Below are 13901 nucleotides of genomic sequence, written 5' to 3' on the forward strand. Positions count from 1 at the left end.
CAGTGATGAACTACACCACAGTGAAGCTGAAGCTGATGATCACCAAAAACTGTTGTTATTATTTATAAAAATCACACTAGTAATGAGTTTTAATTAATATAAATCTTTATAAATATTTTGTATTAAAAAATACATTATTTTCTTTCTATAATCTTCATAAACATTGTTGTACATTTTTTTTTATTTCTACAGAGCTCAGATCTATCCAAGCTGTCATATCTATCATCTATCTAATAACATTAATAATAACAAATATACAGATATTAACTGTGTGTAAGCCGCCTATTTGTTGAAAGAACGTGTTCAGCACAGAGTTGATGTTATGTTATCTATCTTAATGACACTAATAATGAGTTGAACATATTGATAATATAAATGTGATATTAATAAAGATATTATTCTCGTTTTAACTTCTATTATTATAGTTATTATATAACAAATATAGATATTAGCGCTGTGTGCAATGTGTTTAATGCTTCAGTGTTATCGTCGGTTTGTTTTTGTTTCATTACTTTATTTTGAAACCGGAAGTCCTGCGTCTTCTACATCTGCATTGACGCCGACTTCACGTCTCTAACGTGTTGTAGTTGCTCCGTGTGACCACCAGAGGGCAGCAAATCCCAGCATACAGATTAAAACGTCTAGTAGAGGATAGTTAACGCCACAAAAACAATATTTATCTTAATTACAGTAAGTTGGATATAATATATTGATAATGACACTTTAAGTTAAATGTGAAGTTTAGTTAGTATTTTTAATTTATTGTGTATAAGATATTGATTTCTTATTTATTTATTTTTCAAGTACATTTTAAAACGAAGGAAACAGCTCCAACATTATTCGGATTTCGCTCTCCTTTTATTATTATTTTTTTTATCTTTGTCTGTGTTATCCTTGCGTTGACCCCCGTCCCCTCCTGATCTCCTCCCCGCCGGGCAGCCCCGTCACGCAGAGCGAACGCCCTGACCGAGGCAGCCAATCAGGAGGCCTCCCTGCTGCGCCAGCAGAACAACAACAGCCCGTCTCACTTTGTTTCCTGTTAGCATTTAGCACCGCAGGAGAAAAACGGGTCGTGTAAAATGTTGATGTAACCAAAGCGTCCGTCTCTCGGTCGATGTGATCTTTGTTTTCGGCGTCAGTGTGCTGAAGGCGGAGCTGATCGGAGCTGCTAGCTGACTGGAGCTAACGTCGGCAGAGGAAGATGGGGTCCATCCTGAGTCGCAGGATCGCTGGTGTGGAGGATATCGATATCCAGGCCAACTCGGCCTATCGGTTTCCACCGAAATCTGGTGAGTAATCAGCTAAATCTGACTCAGATCTGACACAATGATCTGTTAAGGGAGCAAAACGTCAAGGCGCCGACCGCAAACGAGCTAATTAGCTCCTAATTATATTTTATTTATCAGCAGAAAGTGAAGATGGGAAACATGTATGAGCAAAGAGGTGACACGATATTCATAACATCCTGCGATATTTGCAATATTACGTATGGACGTCGTGCTGTTGAGGATTGTCAGATGCTTTATTATTATTATTATTATTATTGAGCTGCAGCAGCAGCATCCCGATCATAACACGTGCATCATATGTCAGCACAGACCTTTAGCCACATTAAACTGATGGAGACACATGACAACAGATGATTTTCTGCTGGTCTTTAGTCTGACCTTTTTATTACACGTGCACTGTGATATCAAGATATTTTATTCAAACTCACTTACTCAGTGTTAAACCCATAAAAGCCGCCAGATGTTTTATTGTCAGCCGCTCATGTCATCATGATGACTTGATGTGGTGATAATGAAGTTACTGCAAATCTTATTTTCTTGTTTACGGCTGGTTTCAAACCGCTGCACTATCTGGACTATTTACTACTTGATTTAAGCTGAATTATAGATCCACATTAAAAGGAAAAAAATAGCAGAAAATGTGACGTTTTGAGGTTTACTGGAATAAATTATGAATCATATTCTGCTAAATTAACAGCACTAAGCTAAACCGTTTTATTTTTACAGACAGATCGCTCTGCAGAAGTTGTTTAGAGGTTCCCGATTGAAGAAATGTAAAAGCATCAGTGTCGTTTTATTGTATCGCCCGCGGTGCCTTTATTATTCTTTGCTCCTCTCGTCCTCAGGGAATTATTTTGCGAGCCACTTCTTCATGGGAGGAGAGAAGTTTGACACACCGCATCCTGAGGGATACCTTTTCGGAGAAAACATGGACCTGAACTTTCTTGGAAATAGGCCAGTGCAGGTGAGGAGGGATGTCTCTTCATCTCAGTTGATTTAATCCCCCGAGAATTCAGTGCTGTATATTTTCCCACTTTTCCCACTACTCGAAATGTCAGTGGCAAGATTAATGAAACCATGTTGCTAAATTTCCATATCATTATTCATATTGTTGTTTTCACATTTCACTAGTTTCCGTATGTGACACCTGCACCGCACGAGCCTGTGAAAACCCTGAGGAGTCTGGTCAACATCAGGAAGGACTCCCTGCGTTTGGTCAGGTAAAAATAGCGCAGCGATATTACAATAGAAAGTGAAGAAGAAAGTTAGGATCCGTTATAAGGAAAAGAGTTTGTATTGTGCTGACCTAAAGTCTGTCAAACCTCCTGACTGTAGGTACAAAGATGACTCTGACACTCCGGTGGAGGAAGGTGGAAAGCCAAAGGTTCAGTATGGTGTGGAGTTCACCTTTGATGCTGACGCTCGGGTGGCCATCACCCTCTACTGCCAAGCATTTGAGGAGTTCTCCAATGGGATGGCAGTGTAAGAATTTCATTTTAAAACAGCTGTAACTGTTCAGCCAGAGCCCAGTCCTTTCATTAAAATGTCATAAATGTCAATTATTCAGTTAATTTAAATGTCGTATCTAAATTCTGTCTGAATTGAACAAACATCTCTCTGTCTGTGAGGCGATCGCTTTGAATCTAACTCGCACGGCACACATCATTTGTGTGCCACAGACATTTAAACTCTGTTTTGGGAAGTGAGATTCAAGCCTTGGAGCACAAAGACTAGAATAGATACGGTGGGTCCTTAGCAACCACCAGTCACCATGGATACAGTAGATAAGACTTAGAAGAAGATCAAAATAATAGTTCAATACTGAAGTCATTATGTTATGATGAGACTGAAAGGATGATTCATCTGTCCAGACTCACAAAGATGAGATATTTCTGCTCTTCAGCCTTCTTTATTTTCATTTAGTCACAGACATCAATGAATGTATTGACTATTTAAGATGACATCCATACTCATAAATGTCCAAATGATCCATGAATGAATCGATCTTCATTCATCTTCCTGCACACTGACCATTTTTCCTCGTTACGTGCTGCGTTCAGGTACAGCCCAAAGAATCCATCACTGGTCTCTGAAACGGTGCATTACAAGCGAGGGGTGAGCCAGCAGTTCTCCATGCCATCTTTCAAAATAGATTTCTGCGAGTGGAAAGAGGAAGATGTAAGTATCCGCAGCAGTTGGTGAAGTTTGTTATTTGGATCGGGCGTTTGTGAATTCTAAAATATTTGTATCGTTTCCCTTCAAGCTGAACTTTGACCTTGACAGAGGAGTGTTTCCTATGGTCATCCAAGCTGTGGTTGATGAAGGAGACGGTAGGTTACTAGAGCTGCATAACAAACAGGACCACATAGATAGACCGAAAGATCTTCACTTCACTGAGACTGCCTGTACAAATGTCAAACACACATTTATGACGTGGGGAAATAAAGTAACATAAAACAGTAGTTCAGAATCGTAAGCTTAAACACACACTAACCTGGATGCTGTGTTTTCTTTTCCAGATTGCCTCGGACACGCTCATGTACTTTTGGCAGCCTTTGAAAGAGTATGTACGAATGGAAATAAAAGTAGTTAATTTAATTTAATTGTGTATAAAGCAAGTGTTTATATGAGCTGAAACTTGTTTGTTTGTTTGTTTGTTTACCTTCAGCATGTGGATGGCAGCTTCTCCGTCAAGCCTCTGAAGCAGAAGCAAATTGTAGGTTTTTCTTTCAGTATTGACTTTTTTGAAAATGTATTTAGATTATTAAATAAATTATGCAAAGCATGTACAGCATGTTGTTAATGCAGCGCGGGGTGTTTTATGCAAAGCATCAGTGACCTTCATAGTCATCTGCAGCTTTTGAAGAATCCGTGCCGAGACCCATGGGTGTCTGAGCTCTCTGTAATCTAAGTTTAAATTGGATGTCAAGTGTAGAGCTCTGTGTCAGTGGCAAAGCACTTTCACATAGACTCACTTGATTCTTGTGTATTTTCTTTTAAATGTGAAACATTACACAGATTTTTACCGAGTAAATAACATTCAGTGAAATACATGAATCACTTTCATCACTGCTCTTGTTCTCTAAAATAAAATAGAAAATAGTGTGAAAGTATGTGGACGTGTGTTTCGAACATAAATGTCAAATTCCTGTTCCTGTATCTTTGTAGGTGGACCGTGTCAGCTACCTCTTGCAGGAGATCTATGGCATTGAGAACAAAAACAACCAAGAAACCAAGGTTTCAGTGGAAATATTATTTTATACATTATTCACAATGCTGCAAAAGTCATTTAATGTTTTATTTCTGTGACGTTTGATTTGATTTGTTCTCTTTTTCCAGCCATCGGATGACGAGAACAGTGACAACAGCAACGAGTGTGTTGTCTGTCTGTCGGACCTGCGAGATACACTCATCCTGCCCTGCAGACATCTGTGTCTCTGCAACTCCTGTGCAGACACGCTGCGTTACCAAGCCAACAACTGTCCCATCTGCAGGCTGCGTAAGAAGTGCCACATCATTTTAACAAACTTGTGATCTGAGAGATAACGAATGTCCATTATTGTTCAGTTTTAATTTGACCCTCTGTTTTTCCTACCAGCCTTCAGAGCCTTGTTGCAGATCAGAGCTGTGAGGAAAAAGCCCGGTGCTCTTTCCCCCGTGTCCTTCAGTCCTGTTCTGGCTCAGACAATGGACCATGACGAGCACTCGGTAAGTCTTATGCACATACATCTGTGTATAATCAGTTCAAATCTGCTAAAATTGGCTGAGATGTGTAGCAACATCAAGAGGAAACTTGGAGCTGCATGACATATTTTTATGCTTTATTGCCCTATGAAGCCGCGCAGTAAAAACATTGCAGTGCGATATTTGAACAGCTGAAACTCACAGTCCTGCTTTAACATGTGAAAGAGTCAAAAAGGAAAAATGTGATCTAGTTATATTTTATTGAACAGTACGTTGGTGTATAGTGGCTAACTCAACACTTCATGTATAATCTGAGTTAAAGTCTAGTAGTAATCCATCTCTATATATGAACTGCTTGTACATCAACTGATCATTTTCACCACCGGTCCATATTCATGTGTCTTTGCAGAGCACAGACTCGGTTCCTCCCGGCTTTGAACCCATCTCACTGTTGGAGGCTCTGAATGGTCTGCGGTCAGTGTCTCCCGCCATCCCGTCTGCCCCCCTCTATGATGAAATCAACTTCTCAGGAGGTCTAGGAGGTGACAGCAGACAGCTGAGCTCCCCAGAGCATTTAAGTGACGGGAGTCTGCAAAAGGGCAAAGTCAGCAAGTCACCTGACAGGTACTCTATATTTTCACATGTACATGCACACTGAAACGTTACTGTTTGGACACCTGAAAATGTGTTTGCATGTGTAACATTAGTTGAAAACATCATTTTACATCAGTTTTGGTCTCAACTCCTTCCATACAAGGAGGTGGAGGAGGTTATTCATTCATTTTTTTTGCCTCTGACTGTCTCCCCCTCCAGCACCCTTAGGTCTCCATCTTCTCCCATCCAAGAGGAAGATGAGGAGAAGCTGTCTGAGATGTCTGATGCTCAGCCACACACAATGCTGTCCAGCAGCCCCGCCCCCACAGACGTAAGCCGTCCACTTTCAAACTGACATTTAAACTTTGACTCTGCTGCGAACAAAAGCTTTAACAAGATCCTTTTTTTCTTCTTCTTCTTTTTTTCCAGGCTACTGCAACTGAGGATGTGGCAGAATCTCTGTCCCCAGATGATGGTGAGTTTTCTCATTTGGCACTCAGCCGAACACTTAAATATGTGACACTGGCACAGAAACACAGATCTGTTATCTTGGAGAGTTAGATTCATTGATATTTTATTCTCCTGGTTGATCCAGAGGACAGGATGCATGTTGGAGGAGACATCCTACAGGACTGCAGCAGTGAACACAGCAGTTTGACCAAAACAGAGAGCGACCCACCGGGCGATTTGTCCCTGCCAGGTGAGAAATCCTCCGCCAGGAACGAAGGAGAAACACCAGACGGTCAAGGAAAATCTTTAAGCCTCTTCAAACATCAAGTGGAATATTCCTTTTTGTTACTGTGTAAATAATCTCTGTATGTAGATACAGACCTTTTAGATTCTGATGACAGCATTTGATCAAGTCAGTTGATCAAGCATTGACAGCAGCTCCTTAAATTTATGGAACTGTCAACGACAAATTGTCTTGCCTATTTTTGACTTCTGTTCTGGTTCTCTAACATTTCTCTTCTTAAATCCAAGACTCAAGGCTGTGATTTCCTGTGCTTTGCATCTAACCTGTGTGCTTTTTGTGCTTCTCTTATTTCCTAACACTCTGTTCTGTTCCCTGACATCCTGTCCCTTCGTGTCACCTCACTTTGGGCAGCTCTCGGTCCTGATGCCTGCTCTATTGGTATGGAGGAATAACTGTGGTATGTAGGCTTTCCTGTCTGCTCTGCTTCTCAGTCTGTGACCTCTACTGCTCTCACTGAATCCCATTTTCCATAAATAGATCTGTTGTCATCTGTCACAGCTAGAAAAAGAACAGATCCAGCAGGAATTATCAAGCAAATTTCCTGTGATAAGGGATTTTCTTTTAGGCCCATGTTATTTTAGTTTCCAAAGTCAGGCTGTAAAGTTCACTTTGAAGCTTTGTTGCTTATCTGTTGCTTCTTCCTGTCCAGGGTCATCAGAGTCAACAGAAAGCCTGAAAAGTCAGAGCACAAACTGCTCCAGCCAGCCTCTCCTGTGTCCCACGAGCAGCCTTCATATGGAGGATGAGCACCTCAACCCCTGACTATAATCCAGCCTTTTCCTTTGCATCCATCAGAACAGATTTATGCTTTACAAAGACCATCCAGCCCCTCTATTTTTTTTTTTTTTTTACCCTCCTGCCCAGTCTTCTGCACCTGTAATCGAGTCGATGACGGCCCCTGAAAGGAAATCCACCAGGACGAGGGAAGAGTCTGATTATTCCATCAATGTCTCTGACATTAGAAAAGAAATTTGACTTCTGCAAAGATGCTCGTGGTACCTTACTCTATGACTGATGCTTAAAAAAAAAAAAAGATATTGTTCCCCCAGCTTTGAAAACATTTCATTAACTGTCAGATGGTGTTCAGTGTGTCTTGGCCAGAGTTGTGGTCTAGTAATATGGATTCCAGAGATATTTCACTACCTGTCATGGTGGTGCTTTTAAGCACACTTACTTTAAATTAACTCAGTTTGTTTGACACTAAATTCAGAAGAATTTATAAATACGGTTTGTGTTTAGATATTGTATTCTTCAGTGAAATACATTAATGACTTGTTTTTCCAGTCAGGTTGATTTTGGTTATGAGACATAAAAAAAAGAAAGAAAAAGAAATATATCACTTATGTATCTGTATGTCCATCTGAAGTGATTTTACACTCGTTGATAATCCATTCCTCATAACAAGAGTTTATGATGAGTCATGTTTAAGTTTATGCAGTCTTAAATATCTACCTGTCACTTTTTATTATTTCAAATTATGTGATATCTCTGTATCATAACTGTACTAGAATCCTGTGTAGTTACTTCCAAAATTGTATACTTGCATATTACATAGAAGAAAAAAAAAATCCTGATATTGAAGTAATAGAACTAGATTCAGTTAACTTGCACATTATTTAAGACTTGGATAATCGATAAGAGCTACAGATTAACATCCTAACAGCTGAACTCAAAGATAGCTAAAGCCTGCAACAAGCATAGACGCTTCAGATATACGTATGCTGACTCAGTATGGCACAGTAAGTGTGCTTGTTGTCGATATGGCACATGTCTGTACAGTCTCTCTTTGTGGCAATGCCAGTGTCCGCTTATGTGACGTAGCTGCAAATTAAGGGGGTCGGGTGTTTGTGTGGCTGCAATGCCGTCACTTACCTTGGTCCTGTACGTGTAGCGCCATGCATATAGATCTATGTGCCTTGAATTGATATGGCTGCCTGCTTGTTGCATTGGACATTAGTGTTCTTATAAATGCTACATTATACAAATTTTCAGCCTGTAGACAGGATTTTTGACGCTGATGTACAGAGCCTTTTTTTCTATCGCAAACTTCACGCTACTGCAGAAATGTATCTTGTTATTGTTACTGCAATATTAAATTGTTCATTTACTATGTTATGGCCATGTATCATTTATACATGGGCAATCATATTATGCATTTAATCTTAGTATTTAGGTTCAAGTGGATTCTCTTAATGTACATTTGATTGGAAGGAACACATCCGATGCAATAAATGCAAACATTGCATTTTAATAAACGGGCTAGCATTTGCATGTGAATTTGTAGAGACACAAACCTCTCATTGCTTTTAAGTAACATGGTTATTTTGTCTTTCCCCCTCCTCTTTCTGTGCCATTTCAACTTGACACTGTGCCTTCCTGTTCCTGTTCTGACCACTATTGACCTGGTATCCAGGATAACTCCACAGTAGGTGGTTTGTGGCTCTCTGTAAAATCAATACCTGTCTTTCCTTGTGTGTATAGCAGCATGTGTACAACAATAAAGAACAAACATTCAGTATTTCATCTATGGTTGTTGTATTTTTTTTCTGATTCTGCAAATTAGAGCCTACTGTCAGTGCAATAGTTAAAAGTTATTTATGTGTATGTAATGACAAGAGGGCCACTGAGATTAATTGCCAGTGTAATAATAGTGTATGTGTGTTAAATGTTGGTAAATTTGCCTGAAAGTTAAAAGAAAGTATTACATGGTATGTGAAAAGTATCATGCTATGTCATTTTAAGGAGTATACATAACAGTTCAGGCCACAAAAAAATATTTGTTGCCAGTTTATGATCAGTTTAAATATCCTACCATACATTTGCAGACTGATTTTTAATGAACTGTCACTCTCTCTGTGAAGTCGCAACACTTTTTCTCTCTTTGTGCAACAACAAGGAGTCTGTTGATATAAGAGGTGTGAGATAACATTTCCCTCTTTGACGCATAGATACTACACAGACATCATCATATATTTGAACATTTAAATCTAATTTATCATTCTAAGCTATTCTAAGGCATGTCTTTTGAGCCATGTTGTGTCTAAATGTGGTGTAAACCACAGACTGTATAAAAACAGCCGTAAACCTGTCAAAGATGAATCCTCTATCTGGATAAGCAGTGCCCTCTGCTGACAAAGCAGCCACAAAACTGTCCTGGATTATGGATTTTGGTTACAATATTGTTTTGCATATCAGGCACATGGACACATGGACACATGGACTGCTGTAAAAACAGGCTCTCAGTTAATCTTCCACCTGAAAGTCTTTATGGACCTCTGAGTTTCTGATTAACACATTAGGATTTCTGTTCAGACCTGTCTGTCAAAAAAAACAAAAAAACATCTGTAACAAAGATGATCATAAAATGCCATGTGTGAAAGTATTGCTTTTTTTACTACAGTCAGCTTGGGCTCACAATAAAAACCTTGTGAGAGTTTCAGTTGGTTAATTTGAGAGCAGAGCTGCTGGTAAATAAACCACGTACCTGAAGGCTGAAGGATAAAACAGCACAATCTGCATCAACAAATTAATTAGGCTGAGTCAGAGCCAAGTGGATGAATACTAACACACACAGACACACAGACACACACACACAGACACACACACACACACACACATACACACTAAGCTCATGTAATAACAATCTTTGTCTCTAGACAAAATAGTAAAGACTTCATGTTAAAAAACGAATAAAATTGAATCTTACAGTCTGTATTCTACCACCAGCTTTTAGCGGAAGTGTTTTTTGCCCACTGTATGCATGGCTGTGTAACAGTACACAGATATTGAGGGAATCTGTTATAATAATAAAAAAATAAAAATAAAAAAAAAGGTTGCCCAAAACACAAGAAAACATGTGTTATATTGGTGGTCATGATGCTGTTCAGTGTTTGTTTACATCAAAAAACTTATTGGAAAAACAACAGTATATTCCAATATGATCAGCTGTGACACATACCAAATGCTGGTTTTCCTTCCAGCTATAATGAAAACTCTCACCCTCACTCAGCAAATTATAAATTGGCCCTTTTTCTGTGTTATTTAAAAATAGGTTATACTTGTAAGTATATATATTTTTTGTAAGTATCAAAAAATTAAAGGCTGTTCTATCTACGCTATAGTAGTTCTCACCTTGAAACGAGTACATACATGCTTTATTTTGAAAGTTTTTGAGATGTCAAACATAATGACATATCTCTGCAGTGCTGGTTAACTGTTACTCTGCTCAGCTGGAACAACAGGTGGATGCCTGTCTAAAGTTTAATGAGGATTCAGTTACAGAGTGGCCTCAAGCCTGCCTGTAAAAACATAATACACTGACGTGATGAGAGTGTATGTGTATGAGGGTTTTTTTGTACACAGAGTTAAATCTTAAACCTCTCATATGTTGCATTCACAGTCTACAAAGTCCTATCTCCTTTCTTTTTACATTTATTAGTTTGTCTGAAACGCTGAAACATGTGTCTGGGATTCTCAAAACTCAACTTTGTCATTCAGTTGGCTATAACAGGCTGTTTTAAGAGGCTATGAGGAATTATTACAGACTGCCACTCCCCTCACAGGCCACACAGACTGACAGAGTTGCATGTCAGAAAAGGTCATTTCATCTCTGGACAACCATGTATTCGAACATCTCACAGTGTGATTGGGCCAGCTGTCCAGATGACGTGGGACATTTCCCATTCATCACTGTAGTGAGGGCCAACAGGAAGCAATAATCCTTAAATTAATTCTATTTTGGTTTGATCTGTTCAGGCTATATTAAACAATATTAAGGTTAAGCCTCAAGCCAGGCGATTGTGGCATAAAGCCTTTTTCTGCAGAGAAGTAAAACTATAAAAACAGGCTTTTATCATTTACAGATGCTTGAAATTCAATCAAATAAGACATAAGACTATAAGACATTTGTGTAACCATAATAAATTCTAAAGACTAAATGCAACAAAACAACTATATGTCCTTTAATTTATAATATAGCTTTATAGGATTCTCATTCTATAAAAAATAATTTATAGACAACTTAAAGCATTCATCTGTGTTTTCACAGTCCAACAAATATGTTTAAATAGGTTCACCCTAGGGCAGTCAAAGCAAGAACTCTCTTAATTAATTAGTTTGTGCTAAACCTCTTTGAGTGATGAAATCATCCCGGCAATCCACGCAAATCTCTCGCCTCACTCAGTAAAGTTAAATTAGCCCACATCAGCTCACACCACGTCTATCAGTCACACCACGTCTCTGTCTCACTCATTCCCGTCCTGAAAAACACATACCCGAATATATGCAAGTGCATGTAATAAAACCTAATCCTAATCTGTCATCACATCTCAACAACAGTTTTGTCCCTGCTGAAGGTGAACAGTGATATAATTAATCTGGCATAAAATGTCATCATCACAAAAATATACTTCATACTATATACTTATACCACACAGTTAATATCTAAAAATAAGTTTTTTCTAATATTCAAATGATTGCTGTCAACGCAGTGAGCTGAGGCCAATCCAAAAAAGTTTCTGATCATAATATGTGCAATGAAAAGCTGCACCTACAAAATTGTCTGTCTCTGAACTGGGCTGTTTAAAAAAAGAAATACCCGAAGAACAAAACGTTTGTCATTTGAGAGCAGGGGATTTAGAGACTTTGGAGACACGTGCACAGACAGCTATCCTACTTTGAGGTGACCACTTTCTGGTATGAGATCAGAGAGAAGGAGGAGGTGGAGGAGAAGAGAGCAGAAGAGACACGAAAGTCAGAATCTCGCCTGCTGAAGACAGTTACATTACAGTCAGAGCTGTAGGACAAACAGAGAACACCGAAGGTTTTGTTGGCAGGGTCTGGCTTACTTTGACCACATCAGTGATAGCATCAGTGTAAAATTTATATAGCAAAAGGCTGGAAAAGAAGAAAACAGAACCTCTTCTCTTGAATCATTGGGGCATCATGACACAGCAAGTCAGTGGCTCGCCATTCCTCAAGCCCTTCTTTCTGAAGACGCCTGTCAGAGTGGTCAGGCCCCTACAACAGAGACGACATACACTCCCCGCCAGCGAGTTCAGGAACCTCACGCCACAGGACGCCATCAGTGTGTTTGAAATTGAGAGAGAAGGTAAGTCAAGTTTCTGCTACTGACAAACAGAAACTTGTCATATAACAAACCTGATATGTGTTTTAGAGAATATACTGTACTTTCCATTCTGTCATTATCATATCTTAAATACTGTGTTTGGAGGTTCAGTATTATTTTAGTGGCAATTTTAGGCTTAAAGAGAACACATTTAAATCCTGCAGTCTTTTTCTGATCTTCATCATTACTCCCAGTGACTGTATGAACTGATTTTTTCATCCCCTCAGCATTTGTCTCTGTGTCTGGAGAGTGTCCACTTACCCTTGATGAAGTGCTTAACTTCCTGGGTCAGTGCCCGGAGCTGTCGCTGGGTTGGTTTGAGGAAGGACAATTGGTGGCTTTCATTATTGGCTCTGGATGGGATAAGGAGAGGCTTTCACAGGTATGAAAACATAGAAACTATGTGAAGAAGTTGCTTTTCTGTGCAAATTAGTGATTTTGACAAATTTGTTCTGATGCATATTAATTTTGGCCCATGAGTGCTTGGACATTAATGCTTCTATGTAATATATTTCCTCTAGGAGGCAATGACTCAGCATGTCCCAGGCACCCCCACTGTGCACATCCATGTGCTGTCTGTGCACCGTCACTGTCGCCAGCAAGGCAAGGGCTCCATCCTGTTGTGGCGCTACTTGCAATATCTGCGCTGTATACCTGGTCTCCGCAGAGCTCTACTGATTTGCGAGGACTTCCTGGTACCCTTCTACCTCAAGGCTGGCTTCAAGGAGAAAGGGTCATCAGCCATCTCTGTATCCAGCATGCAGTTCCAAGAGATGGAGTACATGCTCGGTGGGCAGGCGTATGCAAGGCGGAACAGCGGCTGCTAGTCCATCAGCTGCTACCCCACCCTCCTCCCACTTACTCACGTCTAACATGGACTCAGGGCAGAAGAGATTAACAAAACACAGCAGACAGATGGACAGATAGAGGTGCAGAGCCAGTATGCACCAGTGGACTGGGTTCAGTAAAAAGATCTTACTGGACCTCCTAGTGTCAGTACCTCACAGTATCGCACTGAAGAAGAAGGACTGTGTAAGGACAAGTGTGGATTCATGCACAAAAAGGAAAGGGCAGTTGATAATTGGACTTATCAGACATCAAATTATATCCCTTGTGTTACCAGTAGCATCTTAATTTGTGAGCTTAATGTTGTTTTTTGATTTATTTATTATAAAAAAATCACCATTTATAATGTAATCAAGGCAATTAATTGAAAATTTAGAGCATTACATCTGGCGTTGTATTCTATTTTGGTAAATCATGTATATATCAAAAGGATGAAGTCAGTGTCATCACTGTAAAAAGTGAGTTACTTAGTTACATGCTGCCATTAAAAAATGCTTGGATTGAGTTACTTAGTTACATGCTGCCATTAAAAAATGCTTGGATTGTCGATTGAAAATTCTTTGTTGCATAAATTTGAATAAAATGTACAACAACCTACCCAAATGAG

The 13901-nt window shown here is 39.4% G+C and overlaps 2 protein-coding genes across 3 annotated transcripts; both read left to right on the forward strand.

The window, feature by feature from the left end:
- Positions 1-960: 960 nt before the first annotated feature.
- Positions 961-8844, forward strand: mgrn1b (mahogunin, ring finger 1b). Of its 2 annotated transcripts, XM_010730530.3 has the most exons (17): positions 961-1289; positions 2135-2253; positions 2421-2509; positions 2625-2771; positions 3350-3467; positions 3553-3619; positions 3809-3852; positions 3958-4005; positions 4458-4526; positions 4629-4788; positions 4888-4997; positions 5383-5597; positions 5787-5898; positions 5997-6042; positions 6163-6267; positions 6673-6718; positions 6971-8844. In XM_010730530.3, the coding sequence occupies exons 1-16, from the start codon at positions 1202-1204 to the stop codon at positions 6711-6713; spliced, it is 1578 nt and encodes a 525-aa protein (XP_010728832.1). In that variant the 5' UTR covers positions 961-1201; the 3' UTR covers positions 6714-6718; positions 6971-8844. The 2 variants fall into 2 exon arrangements, with proteins under 2 accessions (XP_010728832.1, XP_010728831.1); XM_010730529.3 differs by lacking the exon at positions 6673-6718 and having other exon boundaries at positions 962-1289.
- Positions 8845-12051: 3207 nt separating this feature from the next.
- On the forward strand, positions 12052-13568 carry aanat2 (arylalkylamine N-acetyltransferase 2). The gene is made up of 3 exons (XM_010730528.3): positions 12052-12430; positions 12676-12830; positions 12970-13568. Exons 1-3 carry the CDS (start codon positions 12265-12267, stop codon positions 13273-13275), a joined length of 627 nt encoding a protein of 208 aa, XP_010728830.1. The 5' UTR covers positions 12052-12264; the 3' UTR covers positions 13276-13568.
- The last annotated feature ends 333 nt before the right edge of the window (positions 13569-13901 follow it).

The sequence above is a fragment of the Larimichthys crocea genome, chromosome XII (genome assembly GCF_000972845.2).
Source record: "Larimichthys crocea isolate SSNF chromosome XII, L_crocea_2.0, whole genome shotgun sequence".
In the NCBI taxonomy this organism is placed as follows: Eukaryota; Metazoa; Chordata; class Actinopteri; family Sciaenidae; genus Larimichthys; species Larimichthys crocea.

Coding starts and splice junctions, on each gene's coding strand:
- aanat2 (XM_010730528.3), top strand. CDS start 12,265: ATGACACAGCAAGTCAGTGGCTCGCCATTCCTCAAGCCCTTCTTTCTG. Junction 12,431..12,675: donor GTTTGAAATTGAGAGAGAAG/GTAAGTCAAGTT, acceptor TCATCCCCTCAG/CATTTGTCTCTGTGTCTGGA. Junction 12,831..12,969: donor ATAAGGAGAGGCTTTCACAG/GTATGAAAACAT, acceptor TATTTCCTCTAG/GAGGCAATGACTCAGCATGT.
- mgrn1b (XM_010730529.3), top strand. CDS start 1,202: ATGGGGTCCATCCTGAGTCGCAGGATCGCTGGTGTGGAGGATATCGAT. Junction 3,853..3,957: donor TTTTGGCAGCCTTTGAAAGA/GTATGTACGAAT, acceptor GTTTACCTTCAG/CATGTGGATGGCAGCTTCTC. Junction 5,598..5,786: donor GTCAGCAAGTCACCTGACAG/GTACTCTATATT, acceptor CTCCCCCTCCAG/CACCCTTAGGTCTCCATCTT.